Source organism: Neolamprologus brichardi, unplaced genomic scaffold (assembly GCF_056152115.1).
Source record: "Neolamprologus brichardi isolate AB-2024 unplaced genomic scaffold, ASM5615211v1 NODE_ptg000148l+_length_66597_cov_1, whole genome shotgun sequence".
NCBI lineage: Eukaryota > Metazoa > Chordata > Actinopteri > Cichliformes > Cichlidae > Neolamprologus > Neolamprologus brichardi.
Window position 1 is genome coordinate 1 of NW_028270110.1, and position 22298 is coordinate 22298.

The 22298-nt window shown below is 42.4% G+C and overlaps 2 protein-coding genes and 1 pseudogene across 2 annotated transcripts; 1 reads left to right on the top strand and 2 right to left on the bottom strand.

Moving 5' to 3' along the window:
- The first annotated feature begins 389 nt into the window (after positions 1-389).
- Positions 390-4244, top strand: LOC148094828 (uncharacterized). The gene is made up of 6 exons (XM_087837092.1): positions 390-1131; positions 1246-1330; positions 1595-1734; positions 2161-2258; positions 2887-2977; positions 4179-4244. The coding sequence occupies exons 1-6, from the start codon at positions 982-984 to the stop codon at positions 4242-4244; spliced, it is 630 nt and encodes a 209-aa protein (XP_087693218.1). The 5' UTR covers positions 390-981.
- On the bottom strand, positions 3137-7643 carry LOC148094829 (uncharacterized). Its single transcript, XM_087837090.1, has 2 exons — positions 7130-7643; positions 3137-6673 (listed from the first exon to the last, which is right to left on the bottom strand). The coding sequence occupies exons 1-2, from the start codon at positions 7629-7631 to the stop codon at positions 6159-6161; spliced, it is 1017 nt and encodes a 338-aa protein (XP_087693216.1). The 5' UTR covers positions 7632-7643; the 3' UTR covers positions 3137-6158.
- Positions 7644-7740: 97 nt separating this feature from the next.
- Positions 7741-13011, bottom strand: LOC148094830 (uncharacterized; annotated as a pseudogene).
- Positions 13012-22298: the final 9287 nt, after the last annotated feature.

Here is a 22298-nt window from a genome sequence, read left to right on the forward strand (position 1 = left end):
TCTGAGTACTTGCCGATACAGAGTACAAAAAAACGATACTTCTACCACACACACACACACACACACAAATACAATTAATTGGAAGACAGGTTTTATTATATTCCCTGCCGATAAAAAATAAAATCTTAATAAAAATGACCACAAAAAAATTTCAAGTGAAAAATAAGCACTTCTGTTAAATTATTGCAGAGTCTCCACTTTGTAATTTTACAAAATATCACTGAACTATTGGCACTGTCTCGAGCTTTCAGAATAATAAATAAACACTTCTGTTTGGAATAAAATAAATACAAATTAGGTTTCGAATAAAATAAACTTTTAAATTATTGCAGAGTGTCCATATTGTAAACAAACAAACAAAATAATTCTTATTAAATAAATAATAAAATATAAAAAATTATAAAATAAATAATAAATAAAATAATAATTGGCCCCCTAGTGGCCAATCTAAAAAACTACAACAGAAATGACAAGCCTCCCTCTGATTAATGAAATAAGTTGGTATCGGTTCATGGTATCGGTTAACTTTTACGAGTATGAGTACACACACATTTTACAGTATCGGCCCCTGATACCCGATACCAGTATCGGTATCGGTGCATCCCTACTGCCAACAATAACAGTTTGAGAGATATAAGCATAATTTGCAGTGTAAAAAAATTAGGAAACTGAACAAGTGGAGGACAAAAAAAGTTCTGTTCATCCATCTGTTTTCTAAAGTATCAGAAATGTTCTCAGTGAAAGGGTGGCTGTGAAGAAAGAAGGGAAACTGGTAGAAAAGGCTGAGGTATGCCAAAATACACAAGTACTGAAAGGGACCGCTATCAGAGTGTGTGTCAGTGTGTTGAAAAGTGGAAATGTTTGAGCAAAGGTTAACATGTAAAACACCCGCTCACACCAACACTGTGTGTACGTTTGGTTTCTAAAAAGCAGTGTGGCCGTGATGTTGCTGGACTGACAGCCTGTAATGTTGCATCCTGTATGTTTAAATTTTACATATCCTCACATTTTAACACCCTCAAACTTCACACCAGGAACTCTTTCAGTAATCTTTTTCTCTCCTCTCTAGATGTGGAAGTCCAGAGGATGAAGAAGGCAGTGGAGTCTTTGATGGCAGCAAATGAAGAAAAGGTACATGTGACCAACTAGGATTCACCGTGTATCACATCCCAGCTACCCAAAGCTGCTCCGGGGGGGGGGATAAACTGACCTCATTTTTCTTTTTCATTACCTTTTCCTTTGCAGGATCGTAAAATTGAAGAACTGAAACAGTCACTGCTGCGGTACAAGAAAGTACAAGACATGGTGATGTCCGTGCAGGGAAAGAAAGGTTACAATCTAAAAATTTAAGTATTTTGACAAATTTACATAAAATTTGATTCACAGCATTTAAAAACTGACATTAATGATGTGCTAAAATAATGCATTTTAAGCTTTAGCTGCCACACAGGCCCTTCAGCTATCCCTGGGTTGCTTGCCTTTTCCCCTTGTTGTTTGTATAGTTTTGTGTGCGAAAACTTTTGAGCTACTTCCTACATCTTGTGAACAGGATCATGTGTTAAATAATTTGATTTTATATTTTGGTCCATTACAGAAACAAAGACAAATGATAATGAGCACGTTGAGAGTTCTGGTGATGGATGGGCCACAGTCCGAGCTAGCCCTCCGTCTGTGGAGTCCGAAAAACAAGAAGGCACGGATGCTGAACAACTGAGAGGGAAAAGCCCAGATGAGGTTTGTGGAGAGGGAGAGGAGATGCAGCAAAGGGCCACGGGTCGGTCTCAAACTTGGTCGGTGCGTCTCAGTCATGTGGCATGCGGTTGCCTGTTCACCCACTAAGCTAAACTGGCACCCATGGTATCACTATTTAAATGGCAGAGAACATGAGATATTTTTAATTTTGCTTTTACTCTTTTTCCTCCCCTGGAGCGACTTCACATATCATTAAACTCTAAAGTGCTCAGTAAAACACTCTCACAAAAACTTCACATTAATTTCACTCCTTTGGAAATGAGTGTTGAAGAGCTGGACAACCAATTAGTTGAATAACATCTTTTGTCAGATCTCTGTATGCAGATTTAGACTGTTCTCAGGGACTCTGTAGAGTTTTTAAGTCACAGTTTTAATGCATTTAAATCTTCTTTTGTCTTTCTGACTCAGATGGAAAGCCCCAGTGGACTAAGTGAAGAGCCCTCGCCTTCACCCAGCCCGTCTGATCCAGAGAAAATGTCAGAATCTGAACCGGCAGATGCAGAAAGGTAAAGATTTTATGTGTTATACATGACTGTTTTTCTTTTAACAATATTTTTAATTTACAAATTAAAAAAACAAATAACCGGAGAACACTAGACGCCAAAGAACCAAACAAACAGCAAATCCAAACATGGCAAACCACCAATCCTAGTGGAATCTCTTTCATATTCTTCACTGACGAACACAGTGAAATGGTGCTCATTCTGCCTGCATGTGTCTTGTATTTATATTAAAATGCTGTAACTTGCCAGGAATTACATAAATTCACATTAAAATCTGAGTATTGGAAGCTCTCACTGCAATTTACGCTATAAATAAAGTGTAAATTTACACTAAATTGTGGTAAGAGCGGTGAAGCATGCTGTTTAATGCACGTATATGTTTAAATTATCCGGGGCAGTCCATGTGGCGTTGCACCACGTGTTTGACGTGTCACTGAGTGCTTGTTATATATGTTATATATTATTATAGCACTATGACTAAATAATGAGGGAAGTATTATGTATCACCACCATGATGAACACTTGTGGCAATAGTATGTATAGTACTCTGCACAGTGTGTGCATATTTGATGTGTATAGATGTTTTAAAATTATTACTCATGATATCACAATGTCCAGACATGTCCTGTAGGGACATGAGGAGGAAACGGTGGCAAAAGGAGCTATGTGAGGCTGCTAAAGGCAGTGGATCCATCACCAGACCACAGGCAACAATAACACATGTACCAGTTGTTGAACTTGTTACGGATTCAAATATTGAGGAGGGATACAGGAGGAAAACCCAAAATAACCACACTGGTCCGGCCGGGTCAAGTCAAACGATGATTTAATGAACACACGCGTGGGAGATGGACACCATACATCAGACAGCATTAGATCTCAATACAAACTCCACACACTCATTGTTTTATGAAAATCAGGGTATTAGAACGCCCCCTCATGCGTACAGATAGTACAATACAGTCAATATTGACAACTTTAGACACATCAAGAAAAACATTCTCTTCGTCTCGAGGACAGACACTGGCTCCAGTGCCTCTCCTTGGAGCGGACTGTCCCCTACGGAGACACAACATTACAGCTGCAAGGTTTTCCAAATTATCAAGTTGACGTGTATATAATTCGCTGAGTCAGGGATACAATATTAAATGCATGTTGGTTTAATGAACTACCATTACTTAAAAACTTAATAAAAAGATATAACTGAATAAAAAATCACAAAGAATCACATAATATCAGTGTTATGTAAGCGCGTGCAACCTCCTGGGCCCAAAGTCATCTCACACCATGGATCAGCCAGTCATAGCGCTGACTGAAGTTTTTGACCTTTATTAACTCGGGCACAACTCTATAATAAGCAACAAACTGCCATATGTGTAAGGTGATCATGTTTACACCTGCAAAGAGAGCTCATATAATTATTCTGACACCTGTAAATAAAAGATTAACACCAGGTTATAACAATCACTGTAATTCAAAGGTTAAATGTAATGTCAATAGCTTCAATCAATGTTTAATGCAATGCTTATTAAATGATTCTGATATAATGATGATGATTCTGCTAAAAATGAAATAAAACACCCCTTTTCACCCGACAATTCCCTCTGTTGACCTCTAGGAGAATCCAGAGGTCACAACACCAAATGTTATATCAATTCTTGATCTACACAGCCTGTTCTACGTGCATCAATGGCATCATGGACATCGGAGTCACAACTCTAGGGTCCACTGCCCTTGTGATTACTTTCTCTAACAATGCTCTGGCACAAGGAATGAAACAACACCCACAAATAACAAAAATACCCACCAAAATAGACAAAGTAAGCATGACCGAAAGCACAAGCCCTTTCCACCGTCCGAACACAGAGTCCATCCAGCCCTCCAGCGGATTGTCAACTCCTGAGTGATCATGCATCGTTTCAGACAGGCTCTTTAAGCCCTCAAGAGCCCGAGTCACTGAGCCGTCCGGAGCGGTGTTGTTTGGAATGAAGGTGCAGCACTGATCTCCAAACATGGCACAAACGCCCCCTTTTTCTGCTAATAGCATATCAAGGGCCATCCTATTTTGCACACCCATTAATGAGGTGGGACCCACCTGCTCCGCTAACCCCTCCATCCCGTCTCTGGTCAGGTTAGAGAGTCTCAGCACATTATAATGAACATAATTAATCCTATCTACGTTCTTGTTTGGGGTCACTGGAAAGAAAGCAGAGATTATTGGAAGATTTTCAAAACCGGCTGCTATTTGGTCAGCAAGTTTATATTCACTTGGAACCCCCCTGGGCACTCCAATGGAGTCGATCCAGGTTGGTGAATTCATTCTAGGGTCATAAACATGTGTTCCATCAATTTGTCTTTTTAGCGAAATGTGTCTCTTGCGTCTGGCTGCCAATGTGCGTGTGTTGCGCTGTGGGGTCGCTTTTACCTGATTTCCAATTAGCATAAGTGGCGCTCCTAGTCTCACCATCGCGCACGTCCCCACGCTTCCCAGAGGAACACGAACCAAAAGAGTCTTGTGGCCGCAATAAGCCCGCTCCTGGCCCAGGTTCCAATCAGTGTGGTCGCATCACTTACATTATTTGTGGTCCTCCCCATGTGTGTAACAGAACACCAACTGGGATCAATTTCTCCCAAATTATACTTTACTTTATCGGTGGAGAACTTAAAACACGTATAATTATCCTTTCTAGGCATAAACGGTCCTACTTGGGTGTATTTGTGGATAGGGGGAAATAAACTGGACAAAACAGTGCAATTCCCACTATTCACTACTTCTCTCGTCATTCGCAACATGCAATTATAGCCCCACTGATCCTCTGGATGCAGTGGCGCCGGCTCTGTGAACAAACGCGGTCTAGCGGAAGCACAAGCTACACAATTAGACAATTTTTGTTCTCTCGCATTTTGAGCCATCCAGTCCAGCCAGATGTTACTGTCACTGAACCCGGTGGCGCGTTCAATCAAATCTCGAGGTTTTAATGTGCTGTAGTCCACTGACAGGACCCGTCTACCGTTTGGTTCCTGCTCCTCTGGTACCGCCTCCGACGACCCGCTTCCTTTTTGGCCTGTAAAAGAAGTAACAGAGTTGATTGAATTGAAAGTCACGTGTGTTGCTGTTTCTTTTCTAACTGACTGTACTATGTTATGTTTTCCTAAGAAATTAACTTTAATTAACCTTTTTGGATCAACTCCTACAGTTTCCACGCCCACAACTAAATATACAGGTTTTTCCCGCTGCCAAAGTCAACAGATTTTTAGATGGACTGTAATCCCTTTGAAGTTTAAGCTCATTTCCTGGTCCTAATTCTGACGGTTCCCAATTTTCCCCAGTATAACCCTTTACCTGATTCCAATTCCTACACCACCCGTCATAAGGCCGATTTCCCCTTTCGCAGTGTGTACTCACTGAGTAATCCCAGCAGATCCACACATTGTATCCTCTCCAATTGCCGCTCGCGCCCTTACAGTTAAAAACATCACACAAATCAAATGTAAAAGAGGTTGTGGAGCCATTAACATAATCTAATTCTAAACCACCATAAGTGCTGAGACACTCATCCGTTTTACCAGAGATTTCGCGCTTCATTCTCGCCCGCGACTTGAGTTCACTCAGTGGTATATCGAGTGGCGCTGGGCTGGAATGACCTCCGTGCTCAGACAGTCTGCGTGGGCCGGTCTGCAACAAATAAACCAAAAAACATATAGCGGTGATTAATAACATAGTTAACATCAGACGAAGTAACATTTTGTTAATTTTTGTAACTTCTCTCTCATCACAGGTTTCTGATTGTTGTAATGGCATTGTATCATGTATGACTTGTTTTTTGTTATTTTTGTCTTTTTTTTTTTTTTTTTTACATACAAGTTCAAAACTCTTCTTATCAAAGCCTTTATGTGAAATCTTCAATTTGATACTGCTCCTTTTTGCTGTCGCGGTGACTTCCTCCTAAGCTGGTCTTCGTTCTTCGGCCTCCCAGGTAGACTACCGGTCGGCCCGTTGCACAGGTGTGAGGGTTTATTCTGCCTCTGTTTTTCACCTGTGTTGGGTGGAGTTGCAATTTTTTCCACCCAGCTGTCGTGTGCCGGTGCACACTGCGACCAATGGTACCAGTTGTCGCCTTTCCCTTTCAGTTGAACTGCTTTCGCCGTCCGGGCCAACACCTCGTATGGACCAGTCCAACGAGGTTCCTTCCACTTGCGTTTGATGACCTTCAGCCACACTACTCTCGCGTCTGGGACCTCTCCTTCTCCTGGGGGTTTTTCACAAGCCACCTGCTTTGTGAAGCTGGACACAAGCGCCTTTAACTCGTTCCAATAGTCTGCGTGAGACCTGTTCCCTCTCGTGCCCTGTTCGACCGGGCCCACCGTCCAAGGTGCCGGAAACTGTCTCCCAGTCAGCAGCTCGTATGGCGTGAAACCTGTGGACTGATTAACAGAACATCTTATGGTCATCAACGCAATCGGCAGGGCCGCGACCCAATTGAGCCCTGTTTGCGCGCAGATTTTAGCTAATTTATTTTTCAAATTTAAATTCATCCTTTCTACTTTCCCTTGGGATTGAGGATGATACACTGTTCCAAATTTGTGCTGAACTCCCAACATTTTTTCCACCTTTGCCAAATCTTGATTTTTAAAGTGGGTTCCATTATCTGATCGAATTTTTTTAGGGAACCCATGTCGAGGAATATAATGATTGATTAAACATTTGATCACGGTCCTCGCATCTTCCTTTTTAGTCGCCCATGCCTCTGGCCAGCCGGTCAGTACATCTACACACACCAACAAATAACGAAGACCACCAGGGCCTGAATCAATCATATCAGTGAAATCAATGACAATCTCCTCTCCCGGCCTCTCAGGCATCCGGAACTTACCCAATTCTGGTTTGATCACTGGCTTGGGATTGTGTGCTCCACAGATTAGACACCTTTTGGCCTTCTCCCTTATCATTTCTCTGAGGTTAGGGTGCCACCAGTGACACAGATTTCTCTCCATCTGTGCTATTCCGACGTGTCCAAGCCCGTGGGCCTCGCTCACCTTCTGTTTCGCCATTTCGTCTGTTAGCACGGGACGCCCGTCTGGCCCCCTCCACAAGCCTCCATCCTGCCAGGCTCCCTTATTTTTCCACACCCCCTTTTCCTCTGGGGATGCCTCCTCCTGGGCCTGTTTGACCTCCTCCATTTGGTTAATTGGCCCTTCCTCTTCTGCAATTACCTGTATCATTTGTCTCCGTCCTTTGTAACCTGCTGCCTCCTTTGCGGCTTCGTCCGCTTTCTGGTTTCCTTTTGCCACCATGCTGGTTCCTTGTGAGTGTCCTTTGCATTTTATGATACTCACTTCTCTTGGATCGGCCAAGGCCTCCTCCAATTCCTCCATTTCCTTCTTGTGGCAAATAGGTGCGTTGGTTGCTGTTCTGAATCCTGCTCTTTTCCATTGAGGCAGCTCCACGTGCGCTGCTCCGAATGCATACGCTGAGTCTGTGTAGATGTTCACTCTCATATCCTTAGCTAACCTCAAAGCTCGAGCTAGGGCTATCACTTCAGCTCTCTGAGCCGACTGCTGTCCCTCAATCCTTCCTGCTTCTTTGACCTGATACTCATTTCCTACTCTACAGACCACCGCATAGCCGGTTTTTAGTCCTTCTTCATCTCTGTGGCAACATCCATCTGTGAACCAATCCTCAGCTCCAGGTATAGGTTCCGCCTTCAGGTCCTCTCTAATTTTTTCTTCAACCTGTGCTCTTTTGACGCAGTCATGTGGTTCCCCTGCTCCCATTAAATCTGCCATGTTAATTCCTTCATGTGTGAATGTCAAATTTGGAGCCTCCAAAACTTTACTCAACTTCTGTTGTGCCCGTGGCGTCATACTAAATGCTTGTGAGTTCACGTACGCCACTATACTATGTGTAGTGAGTATTTTTAGTGGATGTCCTCTCACTACATGTGCTGTTTTCTGAATGACTTTGGCAACCCCTGCTGCATGTTGTGTGCATGTGGGATGTCTTGCTTCTGTTGGATGCAGTTTTATACTAACATACATGAGAACATCCCTACTCCCCCCTTTTTTCTGAAACAACACCCCGTTTACGACGGAGTTTGTTTCGGAAATATCCAAATAGAATGGCTCATCATAATTAGGTGTAACCAAATCAGATGCTCTTGACAGATCCTGTTTTAATGCAATAAACGCGATTTCAGTGTCAGGCGTCCAAGGCAATTCAGCCTTAAGATTTCGAACGCCAACTTGCTTCAGTAGGCCCCTTAAAGGGGCAGTTTTACCTACATAGTCAGGAATGAACTTTCTGCTGTAACCTGTCAACCCAAGGAAAGAAAGCATTTCTCTCACTGTTCGCGGTTTTGGGTGTGTCAGAATTTGGTCTCTGTGTGTGTTCATTAAACCCACTGATTTGTGTGCGATTACCCGACCCAAAAATGTTACCTCAGGTCGAACCAATTGCAACTTTTCTTTACTCACTTTGAAGCCACACTCCACCAATCTATTCAACACGACGAGCGAGGCTGCCGCACAATCCGCTGCTGACGGGGCTGCAATGAGAAGATCATCGACATATTGAATCAATGTACATCCATCTGGCAAATTACATGTTGACAGGGCCTCTTTGAGCACCTGATTGAAAATGCCAGGAGAAAGTGCAAAACCTTGTGGTAGACGTGTGTATCTGAATTTTTTGCCTCTGTATGTGAATGAGAAAATGTCTCTGAGTGACTCATGCAGTGGAAGACAAAAGAATGCATTTGCTAGGTCAATACAAGTGAACCACTTTTGGTCACACTTAATATCTGATAGTGCAGTGTAAGGGTTTGGAACAGGTACAGTGTTAGTGTGCAATATGGCATTAATGGCACGCAAATCATGTGCCATACGATACTTTCCTGTTCCAGATTTCTCCACCGGTAGAATTGGTGTGTTCCAATGTGAGTAAGATGGCTCTAACACTCCGGCATTTAACAGCCCTTCAATTGTTTCTGCAATTCCTTCTTCTGCTTCAGGTTTATGTTTATACTGCGGTCTGTTGATTGGTGTGTTTGATTTCAGGTGGAACAGGATAGGCGAACAGGTGGCCAGGCCAACATCTGTGGGCCCTTTGGACCACAAACTGTCAGGCAGTTTTGACAGTTCAGCAACTGCATCAGGATGATCTGCTCTCTCTCTTCCATATGTTTCTGAAATTTCTTGATGTTCAAGGGTCACTACATCATTAGACATGCAAGTTATACGATAGATTTTAGAATTTGGTGCATAACATAAATTTGGAATTTGGGTGCTTTGCCACCCTGCGTCGTCCAGCGCCCGCCTGACCATTGGTCCCAGATCACATGCTCCATGACCTTCGTGGACCGCCAATGTAATGTGAGGGGCCGAATTTTCTCCCACATTATACCAAGGCAGTTGTTCATCAGTTAATTTTACAGCCGCGGCTACACCTTCTGGCCCAATGTAAATGTTATTTGTTTGCACATTCCAGCTCTGACCCTCAAGATCAGACTGGAATAGTTCACGATAGGTGTCATCATTTTCCCTGTCATAAAAAAGAGTGACGTGGTATGGATCTCGTGGTGGGGAGTAAACTGCCAAGCTCATTATCCAGGGTCTCCACAGTTGGAATTGACTTAGAATGCCTTCCTCCAGCAGCCTTCCCCAGTAAATGTCGGCTTTGGGTTGTTCACAGTTCTGAAGCAGATATTGAGTCTTTGAGTTTGTTCCCAGGCACGGGAAATGCTGTCCTCCTGGCAGAGTAACAGACAGTCCATCTGCAGAGCACATGATAGTAGCTCCCAGCTTCACGAGCAGGTCCCTGCCCATGAGATTCACTGGCACTTGAGGTGACACCACATATTGATGTTTCACAGTCTGCTTTCCCAGCTTTGTCACGGCTGGATCGGTCAACGGCAGAGTCATTGGAACCCCGGAAAAACCCACCACATTAACTGTGTGATAGGAAAGTGTGGCACAGTCTGGTGTTGCTCTCAATGTGGAATATGTTGCTCCAGTGTCCACTAGAAAGGGCAATTCTGTCCCTTCCACGGTCATTGACAGCATAGGGTCTGCCATCCCCATGCTGTTTGGTCTCTCCGGGCTCCTTCAGTACTGCTGCTGTTCCCAGCCCCAGTCAGCCACTGGGTACTGAGCGACTGGCGCTGCACTTGGGTTCGGGGCTTGATATGCTCCCCTGTACCCATTTCTCCCTCTTTGTGTTCCACGTGCCTGGGGTCGATAGCCTCTCCTTGGATTGCTTTGAAAAGATTCTGGACAATCTCTACTCCAGTGTCCCTCTGCTCCACATTTCCAACAGGCATTCCAAGGCATGTTAGTGGGATTCCCTGTTTCACGAGCTCTTTGCACTCCCCTCACTGATCCACCACGCCCTCTTTGCGGACCACCGGTTCCCCAATTCCCTATGGGTTGACGCTGCCTTGGTGCATTGACGGGCCACCTGTCATCAGAGCACAGACCCGGGTCTCCCTCTGGCCATTCAGGCGCGGGACCAGGCCGGGGCCCAGCTATCATTATTTTCTTTGCGTTCTCCTTTTCCTCCTTCTTTTTCTCTCCAACTTTATTTCTCGCCTCTGTCAGCTGTAACTTAACCAAGGACGCCTGTGCCTCCTCCAACTCTTTTTTTTGTCTGTTCGCGGTATCCTGTTCCTCCTGCAACCGGTGTGTTACATGTCTTTCCCACTGCACAGAGTCCGCTACAGCAAAATCTGGATTTTTCTCTAAGTCAGCTTTTACTTGATTGGGCAGCCCTGCCAGCACCGCAGAACGGAACCACGCACGATGCTCACCTTCATTACCTGGATGGATACCTGTTTCTGACAACCACTGCTCTTTGGCTTTTGCTAAAAACTCCCTAGGTGTATGTTGGGGGTCCCAATTTATTTTAGGTATAGCTCCAGTATTAGGGGTTGGGTACTTCTCACGGACTGCGTCAGATAAGGCACATTGCACTTCATGGTATGGCAGATCATTTGCATACCGAGTTGTATGGGCTATAGCCTCTACATCAGCTAGCCCACCACCGAGCATACAGTGGCCAGCAATAGCACGGAAATCGCCAATGGCAAGTTCCTGGCCTTCGGTCAATCTACTCAATGTTCTTAACCAACTCGCTCCTCCCTCAGTTATAGGTGGAAGTTGTTTAACCAATGCTTCCAAATCTCTTATTTTATATGGGCGGTACAGTGGTTCATTTTTTGAACCTGCTATTAAAGGGAGATTATAACCAGGGGCAGCAGCTCCTGGCTCTAAGGACACTTTTTTATAGCGAACCGCGTGTTGTTTTCCACTTGAACTTTGAAACATGGGCCTTCTTACTCCTATTCCTCCACGTCCCGATCTCAAATTTCTGCCTACGTTTGAGTCTGACTCAACTACTCTGTCTTTTTCCTCATCACTCTCCTCTTCTGATGAAGTCGCACCATCTTCACTCTCCTTCTCTGGCTTAGCTTCAGTCAGTTTTTTCTTGACGTCTTTTAGCGTTTTTATTACTTCCCTTAATGCATTTGGATGTTCATGCATCCGGCCATAGACTTCTCCTCTCCAATTTTTGTCCTTAGCCGTTGTGTCAGGTTTCTCCGACCTACTGGTTTGGGTCTGCCCTTCTCGTACTGGTGTTGGCAACTCCTGAAAGGTTGACCGTTCACTTCCATCCTCCGTTGACATTGTATCCTCCATTTTAAGGGTCTGTTCAGTCTGTCCACTGTAACTTGGCTGTTCCTCCATTATTACCTCTGAGTCTGACATTTTTTCTTTACTTAGTGGGCGGGGAGGCGAGGTTAAGCCTTCATCTGCAGCTGAGGCTACCTTTCTCCCTCCCCCACTTTGGGGCTGACATTTAACTGTCACTGACCTTTCTTTGGGACGAACTATAAGTGGGCTGGTATATTCAACGTCCGCTATTCCTCCAACAACCACTCCAGTTTGTCCATCTGGACCATGAACTTGTCCCCCACCAAGAGTCATCACAGGCATGATGTATGATTGTGGTGGGGCACTAGGTGATACTGCGGCCCAAGTATATAATTTTGGTGTGTCAGGTTTGTTAGCATCTTCTGGGTTTGACATTAAATCCTTCATTTGGCTCTTTATCTTCTTATTTTCCTCCTTCAGCTGTTTCAATGACTCCATGACATTTTCCATGTCTCCTGTTTCCTCCATGACATCCTCCATCATCCAAGATGATGCTCCATTCCACAGGAACAGCCATTTACAGCACTTTGCATGGGTCTCCTTTAAATTCTTGATTTCTTTTTTGGCTTTCCGGTTAACTGAACGTCCCTCTGTTTCCTTTTCCAGTTGTTCCAGTTTCTGCTCGCATCTCTCTCCTTCCGTTTTAAACACAATGTTTAGGGCTATCTTCTCCTCCAGCCCTCTCTGTTGGGAGGCAATAATTTTTCTTACCTCCACATCCATCATTTTGCATTCTTTCTCCGCTGTTTTTAATGATCCAGGGAAAGCCAAGCGAATGGCTTTTTTAGCTGTTGCAGTTGTTCCTCCATAGGCCTAAATGCCCTAGACCCACTAGATGTCGCGCTGGAGCTGTTTGCCATTTTCCTGAAACACAGGCTTACCTCCCTCTCAATGACGTTACTCGACTCCTCCTCCTGGGTCACCCCACTACGTCTCCTTGAGAGTTCTCAGAATTAATCTCACCACTCCAACGGTCACAGTCTCCTCCAGACCTGCTCGGTGACACACAATTAACCCAGTGCGTCAGAGAGTTGACCGTGGTTTTATTAATGTTCACACTTAATCACAATATTTCACTCTCCCATTTAATTTAATAAACCCAAATACATTGTGTGCTGTACTTTATGCACGCTACAGCCACACAGTTTAACACCTTCTCACCACACCAAGTCGTCACAAAACCTGCGTCAAGGCGCTCTCGTATCACATAATAATAAATAGACACCATTCTATTTTAACCGGTGGGAGAGTGATGAACCAGTCAAACCCAAACTCCTCAATAGTTCGCCATTTTACTTCAACACTAAACAATCAAACTCCACTTAGTCTCATTTACTCCAGACACCATTAACCATTTCAAACACACAGTCACAAACAATTCATGTCAGCCACACAATTTCAAAAAGCCAATTATCTCCTTTTAAATAATTTCTCACTTCGGGACTTCTCCACCACTAACTCTACAAATTTTAAGAAAGCATATCAAATTCAGTACCGGTTATTACCGCTTGTACCATGGAGAAAACAAACATAGCCGCCTCTGTGACTTCATACTCGGGGTCATCCGCCTGTATGGCTAGTTCAATCACCCCTTTAAATAAAAGTAAACACCGACTAATATATAGATCTAAGTCGTCCAGATCTATTTCTGAACTTACTGACACCTCATAAGGGGCATCTCCCTCTTCTGTCTGTGCAGAACAGTTACAATTCACCTCCAGAAGCCCCTCTACCCCTGTAACTTCAATGTGACAGGACGCTGATCGCAACATTATTAGGGTTTTTATAACTTTATATGAACAGGAATTTATCAATATTGAGTGGGGTTTTTTTTCTTCTTTCAAATATGTGTGTGAATGTAAATGAATTTCTTACTTTTCACAAGTCCACTTTATTGCGTGCTCATAGATTCACTTCTGTTAAAGTTATTCAACAAATATATTTTTCTTTATTTATTCCTTATGGATTATGTCACGCTTATTAGTGGCTCATATATACTTAAACTTATGTCTAGACTTGAACACAGAGGTAGAGCATCATTCCATCCTTTTTAGGGTGACAAACTCCACTTTCTCTGTATCAAGACAGCTCATAACCTTTCAACAATTTTATCTAATGTATTATTGATTAAGATTCTTCTAGGAGAATAAATGTGTGGTTTTCTAAGTACACTTAAATTTTGTCTCAGATTAGTTCACTACAATTTGATCCAAATTGTAAACACTCACCTCCCCATACACCACAATAACTCAGAGTTATATGTATTATATCTTATATTATCACAAGAAAGCAACTGGGTTAATCAAGCATACTTGTCTATAGTCTCACACTGAAAGAAAAAGACGCTCACAGTCTTATAACTTCATATATATCTTGCTTGAATCAAAAGCATTTTAAACTTTCCACTTTTCAGCCATGCAACACAAGAGAAATATGCCAACCACAGTCATTAATCATATATTCACAGCAATATTCAAAACTCATTTATATTATCATAATACACAAAACCAGCATGTTATTTACAGGGCTTTAACAATACTTGCAAAGCATAATTATAACAGTCAATCACACTCTAAACAAAAATGAACGTCCTCTGTGTACCTCACAGCAGCCACGTCATTTGCATGTTCACACACACAATCCAATCAGGCACGCAGCGCTGCAGCACGCTATCGTCACACACAGCCTCGTTTCACACTCAACTCTCTATCTTATTTTACACAGACGTCTTATATTTACACTCACTCTCAGGCCTGAAAGTTTTAGCGCCTACACAATTTTGACAAATTTAAGATAACGGGTCCAACCGAAGAAAGTCCAACTTTTTTGTAATCAATTAACCAGTATCAGCCTCTAACTGTATCTGGCCTCATCTCTAAAGTCCCTAAGTCAATTTACAGTGCCCAAAAAAGCGCAGATAAGGAGACTCTAACTCCTAGCTTGTTCCAGGATGCCCTGTACCCCACAGTCAAGCCAACTGAACTAACCCTGTTCGCCGACAGGTCAAGGTCGCGCGTCCGCGGCCAGGAGGGAGCGTAACCTCCGGGCTATGCGCCTCTTAGTGGACTCTAACCACCGTTCTAACAAAATTTATAATACTTTTAAACCGCCGTCAACCCTCTAAAACAAGAGTATGACTGACGCAGATGCAACGTTATGGACAATGGAGCCTCTAACTCTCAACATGGCCAACACAGATGCAATCCTTTAAACCAATGGAGCCTCTAACTCACAAAATGACCAATTCCCTATCAAACTACCTGAGCCTCTAACTCAGTATTATTTTCCTTTACCTCGGGCCTCTAACCCAGTATTATTACTTTTAAGCTTATATCAAGTTTCAACACTCATGAGATTTTTTCATCAAAATCAAAACAGGCCTTCACCAGTAATTTCAGTGAGTAGACTTTTAATTTATACAATCCAATTTGGCACAGTTCGGATTTACATTCAACAGGTTGTGCCTTACCTTTAGATGTGCTGGCCTGCCCACTCACGTCAGACCACTGGCTCGTGCCTGCCCGTTCGACCACCTCGGACCGTCCAAACCTCCAAACCTTCCTCCTCAATACCACAGGACGAGCCCCCAAAACTGTTACGGATTCAAATATTGAGGAGGGATACAGGAGGAAAACCCAAAATAACCACACTGGTCCGGCCGGGTCAAGTCAAACGATGATTTAATGAACACACGCGTGGGAGATGGACACCATACATCAGACAGCATCAGATCTCAATACAAACTCCACACACTCATTGTTTTATGAAAATCAGGGTATTAGAACGCCCCCTCATGCGTACAGATAGTACAATACAGTCAATATTGACAACTTTAGACACATCAAGAAAAACATTCTCTTCGTCTCGAGGACAGACACTGGCTCCAGTGCCTCTCCTTGGAGCGGACTGTCCCCTACGGAGACACAACATTACAGCTGCAAGGTTTTCCAAATTATCAAGTTGACGTGTATATAATTCGCTGAGTCAGGGATACAATATTAAATGCATGTTGGTTTAATGAACTACCATTACTTAAAAACTTAATAAAAAGATATAACTGAATAAAAAATCACAAAGAATCACATAATATCAGTGTTATGTAAGCGCGTGCAACCTCCTGGGCCCAAAGTCATCTCACACCATGGATCAGCCAGTCATAGCGCTGACTGAAGTTTTTGACCTTTATTAACTCGGGCACAACTCTATAATAAGCAACAAACTGCCATATGTGTAAGGTGATCATGTTTACACCTGCAAAGAGAGCTCATATAATTATTCTGACACCTGTAAATAAAAGATTAACACCAGGTTATAACAATCACTGTAATTCAAAGGTTAAATGTAATGTCAATAGCTTCAATCAATGTTTAATGCAATGCTTATTAAATGATTCTGATATAATGATGATGATTCTGCTAAAAATGAAATAAAACACCCCTTTTCACCCGACAAACTGCAGAGGTATTCAAGTGTAAAAATAATAATAGCAAACACATTTGCAATGTTTTGGTTCTGTAACATTTTTTATCATTACTTTTTCATGGATTAGGTGCAAGAGTTGTTAAGTGTGGATAATTAAATAATAGGTTAATGTAATAGTAAATTGTGCCTTTTTCTCAGATCAACAGGAAGTGGAGAGTGATAGATGAGACGAAGCGATGGAAGGAGGAAGAGAAGCAAAGTGAGTGAGTCACAGGCAGAGCTTGGTTTATTTCCCACAGTTTTTTAAATCTGTTGCCTTATGGTTCCAAGCGTTGTCACTAATCTTTGCATTTTATTATTATCTTGTAACACTTGTTTTAGGGCTGTTCGATATAACGTATATATCAGATGACAATATAAAGACATCTATCATTTCATTATACGCTATTGTTTGTTTTATGGTATCATAAAATAAACAGTTTGTGCCAATATTTTTTTTTCACCGTTTTGATGGTCACTGTAGTGGCTATATTAATTTCTTAAAGTTCTCTCTTTCTCTAATATTTAATATAACCACACTATGGACGGACAAGAGCCCGTTTTTATGCGTTGTTTTTATGCGTTTTTGTTAGCAACAACAACGGTAAAACCCTTGCGTGACCGCTTGGTTTTTTTTTTCCACATAAACCTTTCAGAATAAAGCCCAAGATCCTGTTGAGACTTTTCAAAATAAACTGAATCAGATGAAAGAGTATGCAGAGTGTTTGTGGATGAGAAGCAAAAAAGAGTCGTCAGGTGCTAAAAAGTAAACCTTAGACTCAAATGTTAGAACAGGCTTTTCCCCGCAGCACATAGAAAACGGCGGCTGTTACAACTTATGTCTAATAATGTATAGTTTCATGCATCGGTTAAAACATTAGACTCCAGGTACACGACGCCCAGCTGGTAACACTTCAAAACAGATTCACAGAAAATGTAAAGTTTTTGTGATTTATATCGTTATTGGGACGATAGATGTCTTATATCAGGATATGAGATTTTGGTCATATCGCACAGCCCTAACTTGTTTAATCCTATATTCCTATGTATTGTATACCTTGTCAGGTTTCATCTGCGTGCTCAGGTGATTAACAATATTACCATCGGTGGTGAAGATCCATTCTGGTGGTGTGCTTGTGGCTGGAATACACAGATATTTCCGTGCCATGTGGGACATTAACGGGAAATGTTCTTCATTCATTTTCCACCAAGCCAGTGGATCTTCTTCTGCATCTACGATCTCCTCACTGAGGTAACAGTCCATTTCTGTCTTGGCTCAGCATCAACAGAAATTCACTGCAGCCATTGTGATATTTGATGCGTCGTAATTTATTTCAGGCTATTTCGCAAATACATATTTTTGCGGCAATGTCATTCACAAACGCAAAATATTACTTCCTTAAGATCAAGCCTATATCAAAATTGTGTCATTCTTTTGGCCCATTGGAGTGCGGTAAGCCGTCATAGGCCCCTATTGGAAACTAAGAATATTACATGGAATTGCTTGTTTGGCAAAAAAAATTGGTAAATAATGTAATTTGGTTTTACAAAACAAAAACATGGAAAACTACAATTTTCATACATCACTCTGAACACACCATCCCCACTGTCAAATATGGTGGTGGCAGCATCATGCTCTGGGGGTGCTTCTTTCATAAGGGACAGGGAAGCTGGTCAGAGCTGATGGGAAGATGGATGGAGCCAAATACAGGGCAATCTTGGAAGAAAACCTCTTGGAGTCTGCAAAAGACTTGAGACTGGGGTAGAGGTTCACCTTCCAGCAGGACAATGACCCTAAACATAAAGCCAGTGCAACAATGTAATGGTTTAAAACAAAACATATCCATGTGTTAGAATGGCCCAGTCAAAGTCCAGATCTAAATCCAATCAAGAATCTGTGGCAAGATCTGAAAACTGCTGTTCACAAACGCTGTCCAGCTGATCTGACTGAGCTGGAGCTGTTTTGCACAGAAGAATGGGCAAAGATTTCAGTCTCTAGATGTGCAAAGCTGGTAGAGACATACCCTAAAAGACTGGCAGCTGTAATTGCAGCAAAAGGTGGTTCTACAAAGTATTAACTCAGGGGGCTGAATAATTACGCACACCCCACTTTGCAGTTATTTATTTGTAAAAAAAATGTTTGGAATCATGTATGATTTTTGTTCCACTTCTCACGTGTGCACCACTTTGTATTGGTCTTTCAAGTGGAATTCCAATAAAATTGATTCATGTTTGTGGCTTTAATGTGACAAAATGTGGAAAAGTTCAAGGGGGCGGAATACTTTTGCAAGCCACTGTATTTGCAAAAGTGATCCGACGTTTTCAAAGACGTCTGTTACCCACCAGCTCGATAGCTAGCCGGGTGCTCGAGGGTCACTAGAGCCGCCGAGAACGGTCTTTCGCTATTCAGGTTAAACGCAATGTTGGGACTAACGCGTTATTAAGTAATGCGTTACTGTAACTACGTTATTATGCCAAAATCAGGAACACGTTAATCGTTACTGGGATTTAAATAGGGTTGTTATTTGTTACTTCTTGCGGTGGCTATCGCGGAGCTTCCACAGATTCAGTAACATTAGCAAGTGGTGGAGGCGAGGAGGTGGATGAGGGAAAGGGGAGGCAGGAGAAGCAGGCGGCCACCTGTCCGAGTGTCAGGTGAACTGAACTTCAGGTAAGAAGTTATGACCTGCAGTCTATCTGGGTCAGATATAAACCAAGTTTAGTTGGATGTTATTTTTCGTTATGCTGACTTTTTCGTACTGGGTACTAGCTAGCATGATGGAGTTTCTGTACAGCTGGGTGGGTGCTATGATGTATAAGGTTAATTATTAGAGTTGCCAACCGTCCCCTAAAAAACGGAATCGTCTCTTCTGTTTCTACTTCACTCATGAAACTGATCAATGATCAGCTGATCGGCTTGTCCAAGTGCCGTCTCTCTTGTTTGTGTATCGGCCACTTTGCGCCAGAAAGAAGAAAGCAGCGGAGGTCGCGTTAAACAAAAGCAGCACGTTTAAGCTTGATCAGCTGTTGTTAGAATTTATTTAATATTACTTTCTAGTATCAGCTGATGTTTGCTGGAGCCACAGCTGTAAAAGCTGCTGGTCACTATATCGGTTTGGATATGTGGTGAGAGGGAAACATGAAGATGAAGCCAGGAGACGTCCTTACTAAATCATCAGAGCTGAACAGGTGATGTAGAAACAGGTTTACCTTTTAGGTGACATGAATGAGTTGAAGGAAAGTTATGAACTGTTTCTGAGAGACAAATAACACCAGGATCCTTTTTTTACGTAGCTGACAGCTGGTAACTGTGCAGGGGCAGGTCTAGCAAAGTTTTGCCAGGGGGCCAGGTAGGGCATTAACAGGAAGAGGGGGGCACAAAGAAATACTTTTCTTTCTTATTCTCATTTAAAATGTAAAAAGCGCACATGACGTTGTAGGGCTGGGCGATATGACCCAAAATGCATATCTCGATATTTTTTAGCTGGATGGCGATATACGATATATTTCGATTTTTTTTTTTTAAAGCCATAAGGTAAGAACAAAAAGAGAGTTCTTAGTCAAAGCTGTGTCCCAGATGTCACACAGGCACATTAACATACAGCATAGATGTACATGAAAAAAACTACTCAAAAATAAATGATGAGCATTTATTAAATAATAATGCTCCATAAATAAAAGAAAACTATGTTGTTTTTGTGCATAACAAAGAGCTCACAATTGTGCAGTCAAAATGTAAACTAAGAGACACTGAGCATAATAACAAAGACAGATTTCACAGCTGCTCTCTTTCCAAGTTCATGACTGACAGCCTGGAGTTTGAAATCCTCTTCATAACCGTGTCTCTTAACAGGTGCCATTTATGGTCCTTATACACACACAGTACGGTAATATTACGTTGAAGCACAGTACGTATCACTCCGCTAGGCTCCTCGGTAGCCGTAATGCTCCGATAATCCATCAAGCCGGTGCAGCTCCGTAGCTTATCAAAGTCGAACTAAAACATTTTTTGGCAGATTGCTGAGCGCCGTGTACCACATAAAATCGGTTCGCGGTCATCAAGCACAACCAGAATTCATACATAAGGCGCACTGTCGATTTTTGAGAAAATTAAAGGATTTCAGGCCGTGCATGGCGTTAGCGTGGTTAGCTCGTTTGCGTGGTTAGCTCGTTAGCGTGGTTAGCTCGTTAACACGTTGACGCCGTCCACCCCCACACACGGGGCGATGCGCAGTAACTCGTTAACGTTGATTTGCCGTGTCCATCTTGTCGCTGCTCCCCCATCGCTTCACCAGCGATGGGGAAGGAGGGGAGTTGTGTTCAGTGAAGGAGAGGCGAAGCCGAGTAACGTTGCGTAAAGACAAAAGCGGACCAAAGACAGGCAAACTTGTGGCTCCACAACTATAATTATAACGTAACATAGACTATATCGATATAAAAGATATTGTCACATCTTATATCTCGTATAAAAATATATCGATATTTTTAAAAAACTCGATATATCGCCCAGCCCTATGACGTTGTGACGTAGGCTAGAATCACGGCAGCAGTCGACTGTGGTCCAGTTGTGGGATTTCTCTTGTAGAAATATGCACATTATTTTTTCCTTTTTATTTGTAGGTGGCACAGTGCACTTGTGGCAAGTAAGAACGCTAGAAGACTGACAATCTTGCTGGGTATCCAGTTACGGAAGCAACACATTAACAAGAGAATTCTGAGTACAACCAAAGTTACTTTCCCTAGTAACTAGTTACGTTGAAAGTAACGAGTAACTTGAAGAGTTACTTTTGATAGAAGTAATAAAACTAAGTTACTCATTTAAAGTAACTTACCAACACTGGTTAAACGTAATATATACGTCACTTAGATCATCTGAAAAAAAGTTTTTTTTCCAGTGTTTTATTTGTTCCGGAGTAAATCGGTTTGGCTGAGATTATTTATTTTAATAATTTAATAAATAATAAATTAATTTAATAAAATAATAATTATGTATTATTATTTATTAGATTAGATTAAATAAATAAATAAATAAAACTTTATTAATCCCTCGGGTGGGTTCCTCCTCGGCTTTCACACAGCTGAATAAACGTCAAACAGAAAACTGATTAAACAGAAGTGTGGCATGGTCGAGAATTTACACCAGTGTCCTACTATATTTTAGATAGCAAGGAGCAGACAGTGGTGACGCAAATCTGAAGGCTAGACCGTCCAATTTCACAGCCGTTTACTTTAATATGAATACCTTGTGTTAATTTAACATAAGTTTAATTTGCTGCCAAATAAAAACGTCTGTGTGCAACCACTGTTTAATGAAGTAAATTCAAAATGTTCTCTTGTTTTTGTTGTCCCTAGAGCACGCAGTGAACTCCACAAGAACAGAAACGGCAGAAAACAAACTGGGCTGGCTGTCTCAGCCACCCCAGACTTATTTAGACTTTTCTCTAGACTGAAAACAGAACTATGAAAACCTTCAGGAGACACATTATTTACATCATCATGGCCAAATTGTTCATATGAGGCTGAAATCATGAAGCGGTGGCCTCGTCATTCTCTGACCATAATCCAGCTAGGCAGGAGGCAGTCAAAGAGTGGTTAGGTCGAGGCGATGTGGAGGTGCTCACTTGCCCGCCCTGACAGAGATGTGGACGACGTGGATGATGTGGGCAGTGGTGGTGGTGACATGGACAACATGGACATGCTTGACTGCCTCTGGAGCGACGTGGACGTACTCCCTGATGCTGCACCGGCATGAGAGACACGACAGACTACGCAAACAACATTGACACATGGGAGGCAAGAAACAGAACAAAAAATACTACTAAATCAAAGAACAGAAACTAAACGAGATACACTCAGTCCGGGGGGGGGGCATAA

Coding starts and splice junctions, on each gene's coding strand:
- LOC148094828 (XM_087837092.1), top strand. CDS start 982: ATGTTTAAATTTTACATATCCTCACATTTTAACACCCTCAAACTTCAC. Junction 1,132..1,245: donor TGGCAGCAAATGAAGAAAAG/GTACATGTGACC, acceptor TTTCCTTTGCAG/GATCGTAAAATTGAAGAACT. Junction 1,331..1,594: donor GTCCGTGCAGGGAAAGAAAG/GTTACAATCTAA, acceptor GGTCCATTACAG/AAACAAAGACAAATGATAAT.
- LOC148094829 (XM_087837090.1), bottom strand. CDS start 7,631: ATGGAGGAATTGGAGGAGGCCTTGGCCGATCCAAGAGAAGTGAGTATC. Junction 6,674..7,129: donor AGTGATCAAACCAGAATTGG/GTAAGTTCCGGA, acceptor ATCAGTCCACAG/GTTTCACGCCATACGAGCTG.